General features: G+C 36.0%; 1 protein-coding gene across 1 annotated transcript in view; it reads right to left on the reverse strand.

Annotated features, from left to right (window-relative positions):
- Positions 1-593: 593 nt before the first annotated feature.
- Positions 594-7329, reverse strand: part of RP1 (RP1 axonemal microtubule associated) — an 874252-nt gene continuing 867516 nt past the window's right edge. Inside the window, 2 exon segments of the mRNA XM_042782735.1 lie at positions 594-701; positions 1236-1241. Coding sequence (XP_042638669.1) covers positions 594-701; positions 1236-1241 — 114 coding nt within the window.

Genomic DNA, 7329 nt, shown 5'->3' on the forward strand with positions numbered 1-7329 from the left:
TTGTTATGTGCCATTGAGTTGGACTCGACTCTTAGTGACCCCTCCTTCGTTTTCGAAGGCAGTATCACTATGGAAGTCGATTGCCCCATCTTCCTTCCAAGGAGAGGCTGGGGGGTTTGAACCGCCAGCCTTCTGGTTAGCAGTCAATTGCCTTTAGGCACTACACTACCAGAGCTCCTAAACTTAAGTGTACCCCATGCTTATGTTCTAAACCACTAATTCATGGTGACCCTATGTATTTCAGAATAGAATTGTACTTCACAGAGTTTCCAGTGAATGAATTTTTGGAAGTAGATCTCCAGATCTTTCTTCTGGGATGTCTTCAATCTTTTGATTTGATTCAAACCTGCAATTTTTTTTGGTTAACAGCTGAGCACATTAACCATTTCCATCACACAGGGACTTTTGTCATTAATCATTATTCACTACCACCTCGTCAACTCCAACTCATAGTAATCCTATAGGTCAGAGTAGCACTGCCCCCATTAGGTTTGCATATGGAAGGAGATTGCCACATCTTTCTCCCATGGAGTGCCTAGTGGGTCACTTACTAGGGCTCAGTTATTACAGTCATCCTGGTCCTTCAGAAGGCACTAGACCACTGGCTTGACCTCAAAAACAGAACCATGGACAATGTTCTGCTTGATATGCAGATTAAGAATCTCTACAAGGTGAAACATCCTTTTCACTGAGAAAATGAGCTTTAGAACCAATAAGAAATTTTAGGCCTTATTAAAATAAACATTTGACAATAGTAGGTGGAATATTATGTTTGTTTTGATCATATAACATCTGTCAATCTCATTTTCTCTGTTCCAAATCTCAGATGAATTCATTGCCTTGTTGATTCATTAAAAATTATTGATCAAATGGAACTAGAATTTAGTAGATTACAATGAATTCTGTTTTTTTTGAAACTCATTTAGTTTTATGCCAGAAATCAGAAATTTAACAATTGATTCAATGTCTTTAATTTCATCCTAAGAGATCAATATTGTAATTTTTAATTGTTCAATTAATTCCCAGTTGACAGAAATGCCTATTAATTAATTGATCAGAACTTTGAATTTAATTAACAATTTTGAATGTATATACACTTAATGAAGGTTTTAGAATCATTTGGTATATTATGATCATATTTTTCTTATATTCTGAAGAAAGTTATTTACAAAGACAAATGAACCCCTAGGATCTAAATACTGGAGAATTTTTTATTCTTTCTACTCCAAACTCACCGGATTCTACAGGAACAAAAAATGAAAAATAGACACTATTCATTTAAAATTGACATCATAGGCAAGTTCAGCGGTTCCGACATTAAGTGTCCATAAGAATTGCCCCTTTTTTTTTTTTAATGCAGATTTCAGGATGTACAGACCAAGAATCTGAACTTTGACAAGTATCCCAAGTAATTCTTATTCAGAGACATTGGCTTTATTTATAAAAAACCTTTTAAAGTCTAGGAAACTTGAGTATGACCAATTGCAACTTATCTGCTTACCCATAAAACAGATCAAGAGTGTACATATACACATTCAATGGCTTAATAACTAAACCCAAGCAAAACTTTGTGGACAGTACTTGTTCTGTTTACTTAGTGCCACTCTGACAAGAATATACCATAAATGGTATGGCCTTAACAAGCAGGAGTTTATTCTTATAATTTGGAAGGTTAGAAGTCTGAGTTCAAAGTGCCAGGCTCTAGGGGCTGTGTGAAAGCCCCTTGATGTTGGGCTTCAGCTCTGCCTCTTGTGCCTGGTCCACTAAAGCTAGTGGCATCTCTTCACTCAGGCAGCTACTGGTTGCTGAGGCTAACAAGCCCAAGGTTGACAAATAAAATGGCACAGTCCCAATGTTACCAAACCATATGGCAGGCCATTAATTCAAGTCCATTGGAAGTCCCAAGGGCAGCAGAGCATGACAGGCTGCTGAACAACAACATGGCTACATGCAGGGTTCAAGTATGCCATATGCTAGAGACCATTCCCAAAGCTGCTGTTTATATATGGGAAGCAGACCACATCCCTAAAGCAGCTACTCAGCTGCTGCAATACATTCACCATGGAGTTAATTACCAATCCTACCATGGGGAATAACTACATCCAGCTGCCCAGCCACTCAATCAGGGCTAGCCAAGTTGACACACAAACTTAACTACTGTGGTAGTTAATGAAATTTAATTGCAGATCATCTTGGACACATTTAAAATAAAATTCTAGTCCTCAATGTCTAAACTCATAGAAATTAAAAAAAAAAAACAAAAACAAAACAGTGGTCTGTGAAAACCCTATTAACTTGTCAGTACAAGAAATGAACCAAACCTGAATCCACTGCCATTAAGTTGATTCTGACTCATAGCAAGTCCCTCAGCGTTTCCAAAGCTGTGAATCTTTGTGGAAGTGGATTGCCTTATCTTCTTTTTGCAGAGTAGCTGGTGGGTTTGAATCACTGACCTTCTGGTTAGCAGCCAAATGTCTTACCCATTATGCCACCAGAGCTCTTTATAAGAAGTGAAGGACAAGATTATAAACCAAGTAAACTTTTCATTCCTCTTATCTCTTCTCTTTCTCACTGTTTGGCAAAAATGATGATGCTAAAGAAATAAGCTTAAGAAAGTTCTCACTCTCTTTCCAGTGACTAAAAATGGAACTAAAATGAAATGTCATTAAAATCCAAGAGGATCACATCTTAGACTTCTGACCATTAGAAGTGTGTTCTTCTAGAAATGTTTTTTCCTGGTTTTATAAGAATAATATGAGTCAGAATGTCATTTAAAATAGCTATTTAGAGTCAAGAAGATAGTATCTTTAGAGTAGAAGACATTTAAGCCAAAATAGCAACACAAAAATACATATTTGTAGAAAAAGAAAAAATAATAGATGACAGTTAAATATTAACAGACTGTTACGAATTGAATTGTGTCTCACAAAAATAGGTGTTGTAAATCCTAATATATATATACCTGTGTTTATAATTCCATATGGTAATGGATTTTCTTATATTAACGAGATAGGTTTAGTCTAAGGTATGTCTTGAGTCTATCTCTTTTGAGATATAAAAGGAGCAGATTAAGCAAGAAAGAAAAGAAGCAGAGATGAGAGAAGATGCATGCAATGCCTTATGAAAATCACCAAGAAGTGAATGAATGCCCAGCCTACAGATGCTGAAAAGAGATAAGGACCTTCACCCATAGCTGACAGAGAAAGAAAGTCTTCGCCTGGAGCTGGTGCCTTGACTTCAGACTTCTAGCCTCCTAAACTGTGAGAAAATACATTTCCATTCATTAAAGCCACACATTTGTGTTATTTCTGTTATGGCAGTACTAGAAACCAAGACAGAGACTACCCCTGAGCAGGGTGTCACTATCTGAAAATTAATTATTATTTTTCTATGAATCAAGAATATTTTCAAATGTTTCCAGATGGTATTCAATTAATAAGCAAAGGCCACAAGCTTTGCATTTGGTCTCCACTCCCTGTAATTTGAGGGACAGCTCTTTGAGATTCGGTGCCCATGAAAAACCTAAGAGGAGAGTGCTGTTTGCTTCTGTGATCAGCTCATATCCATGATTTTCATTTTCATAAACCCAAGAGCGCTGGTTGATGTGAAGCTAACTACACAAGAATCTTTCCCTGAAAGTATGGAAGAAATAAGAGAAAAGGAAAAGAACACTTGAAAGTGAGCCATAATGTACAAGGAACAAGGACTGAGCAGGATAAAATCAAAGCAAAGTTGTATTTGCAGGGTATGTTTATATCTATGGCAACAGTTTACCTAGATCCCAAGACCTTTATTGCTGAAGATTTAACACTTCAGTGTTCTTATGTTTATAACTTCTATGAATAGTTTTTCTTGTTGCCAAGTCATTTTAACTCTTTGCAGAACTATTTGTTAAAAACCTCGGAAGGAAGGTTGGGCAATCCTACTTCCGTAGTGATACTGCCTCGGAAACCCAAGGAGGGGTCGCTATGAGTCAGAGCCGACTCGACGGCACATAACAACAACAACAACATCCCCAAAATTAATCTCCAAAAGCAGTTAATAAGAAAATAAAATAAAACTACCATTTGCTTATAAACCCTTTATGCTTATAGAAATTACTATTGATTTTGATTAACTTTTATAGAACGTGTTCCCTTAGTATCTGTGATGGCTACAGTTGCATGTCAACATGAGCAGACAATGATTCTCAGTGGTTTGGCAGTTACTCAATGATGTAGTTTGACAGTTATATATTAATGTAGTTTGGCAGTTATATAATGATGTAATTTGGCAGTTATGTAAAGATGTAATCATTCCCAATCATGTTATGTGATGCAGTCATCCAATCAACTATAAAGGGAGTTTTCTCAGAGGTATGACCTGCATTCTCTCTCTCTCTCTCTCTCTCTCTTTCTCTCTCTCTCTTTCTCTCTCTCTCTCTGGACATTTTGGCAAAGTTTGCTTGCTTGTTGTGGATTTATTGTCTGTCCCCTCCCACTAGAATATAAAAAAGAAGGAAGGGAGCTTGATTAGTTTTATTCAGTGAAGTATACCAAAAACCTGGAATGATAAGTTGTAGATTCTCCAATAATATGTGCTTAATGGTCACCATTGTATGTTATGTTCCATATTTGCAAATGTATTTAAGTCATCTCCAAGTCTTTTAAAGTTTGCTGAATTTATTACCAGTTTCAGGAAAAGAAGAATAAGATGGTCTAAAATTTTATGCTAAATATGAAAGAAGCCATGAGTACAGACAGAATGAGAAAACTGAAGGTGGAAATAATACTGGAAAAGGCTGAGGCAGAAGGCAAGAGGCAAAATTAGAACTCAAAGAGGAAAGATAGACAAGGATGAATAAGAAGTTAGAAAAGGAAATGTAAAAAAAAAAAGTTAGATATGAGACCTACCAATAGGAGAAAAACTAAAAGGATATAAAAATCAAGTGAAGAAGTTGAACTAACTAAAGAAAATGTTCAAGAAAAAGTGAGTACTCATTCTTGATGGGAGAGTTTAGAGAGGAGTAAGAAGATAAAGACTGGAAAGTCATAATTGACTTTGGCAAATGATGTTTATTAATGACTTTAAAACAGTAGTTTTATAGGAAGATGAGAATACCAATCTACTAAGGGATTAATAGAAATTGAGAAATTGAGATACTCTGTATAGTAACACTTACATGGTATCTTGGTGTCTTAGTGTTGCTGTAACAGAAATACCACAAGTGGGTAGTTTTAACAAATTGAAATTTATTTTCTCACAGTTTAGGAAACTAGAAAGTCCAAATTAAGGACACTAGCTAGATGGGAAAGATTTCTCATAAGGGAAGGTCCTTGTCTCTTTTCAGTGACTGTTGCTCAGTTTCTTGAGCATCTTCATGTGCATGGCATCTCTCTTTCCTCCATCTGTAGTTTATAGTTTCTGGGCCTAACCTGTTCTTTTATATCTCAAAAGTGATTAGCTTAAGACACACTCTACACCAGTATGGTTTCATTAACATAACAAAGAAAAACTCAGTCCTAAATGAGATTATATCCCTGGGAATGTTGTTATGCAGTGTGTAGTTGATTCCAACTCATAGAGGGTCTATAGGACAGAGTAGAATGGCACTGTAGAGTTTCCTAGGCAGTATCTCTATGGGAGCAAATCAACACTTAGTTTCTCTCTTAGAACAACTGCTGGGTTCAAACTGCTGACTTTTAAGTTAAGAGCTGAGCACTTAACCATTGCACCACTAGGGCTTCTATCCTCTGATATAGGGGTTGGTATTCCAAAACACGTTTTGGAAAGACACAGTTCAATCCATAGCACATGATGTTTATTTAGTATGTACCATGAAAAAGTACATAATCTGGAAGGAATTATTTCAATTATCTTCATATAGATTATTATCCTCTAATTTTTTCAGATGAGGAAATTGAAAGCAGAGAAGCCCTTTTCCAAGATCCCACTGCTCATAGGTGGTAGACTCAGGATTCACATCCTCAGTCTTTCTCCAGAGTCCATCCTCTTAAAATTCATAGAATGCTGAAACTCTAGGGAAAAAGGAAGCATAGGGAAGTTTGTTTATTGTTTCATATTTTGGAAGAATATTATTAGAAATAATAAATAACTTATTAGAAAAGTTAGAATTTGAGGTGAGGAGAGAATATCATCAGAAAGATGTTTTTGCCTTTTTGTATTATTTACTTTTTTGTTAATACCTGATCAATATTACATAAAATGTCAAAACTGTAAATTCTCTATAAATTAATATGAACCCAGGATTCTGGTTCCAGTCTGAACTTTTATGAGCTCTATAACCTTTGACAAATCTTAACCTCTCTGGTAGTGAGTTTTCTCTCTCTTACTAAGTTCCTTATTTCATTCTAATTCTAGATGATAGAGAAGCTCAATAAAATCTGTTGGAACAAGTCCAAGTGCCAACTATGGAACACACAGTCAATTGCTCATATACAAGTTTAAGTTGAAGCTGAAAAAAAATAAAACAAGTCAACAAGAGCCAAATTATGGACTTGAATAAATCCCATTTGAATTTAGAGACTGTCTGAGGAATAGATTTTATTCATTGAACAGCAGTGACTGAAGACCAGAGAAGGTGTGGGATGACATCAAGGACATTATACATAAAGCAAAACCTCATTAAAAGGACATGAAAAGAAAAGAAAACAAAAATGCAAGAAGAGACTTGGAAACTTGCTCTTGAAAGAAGAGTAGCTAATGTGAATGGATGAAATGATGAAGTAAGAGAGCTAAAGAGAAGATTTCAAAGGACAACTCAAGAAGAAAAAGTATTCACTGGCGTTGGAAAACCAAAGGGAAAGAATACTCCCAGCATTTCTCAAGTTGAAAGAACTGAAGAAAAAATTAAAGCCTTGAGTTGCAGTATTGAAGGATTCTATGGGCAAAATATTGAATGATGCAGGAATCATCAAAAGAAGATGGAAGGAATATGTAGAGTTACTGTACCAAAAAATGTTGTTGTTGTTGTTATGTGCAGTCGAGTCAGCCCTGACTCATAGCAACCCTTCCTTGGGTTTCCGAGGTGTTATCACTACAGAAGTAGGATTGCCCAATCTTCCTTCTGGGAAGTGGCTGATGGGTTTGAACCACCAGACTTCTGGTTAGCAGTCAAGTGCCTTAGGCACTATGCAAAAATAGTAGGTGAATATTTCACCATTTCAGGAGGTAGCATATAATCAAGAAGTAATGTTTTTTTTCTTTTTTTTAAATTGTGATTTGGGTGAAGATTTACAGAGCAAATTCACTTTCCATATAGCACTTCACATATACTTTGTCTCATGTCATTGACCACAGTTTACCACAATGCAACAGCTCCCCTCCCAC

The sequence above is a fragment of the Orycteropus afer genome, unplaced genomic scaffold (assembly GCF_000298275.1).
Source record: "Orycteropus afer afer isolate SDZICR_OR568_19922 unplaced genomic scaffold, OryAfe1.0 scaffold00436, whole genome shotgun sequence".
Classification (NCBI taxonomy): Eukaryota; Metazoa; Chordata; class Mammalia; order Tubulidentata; family Orycteropodidae; genus Orycteropus; species Orycteropus afer.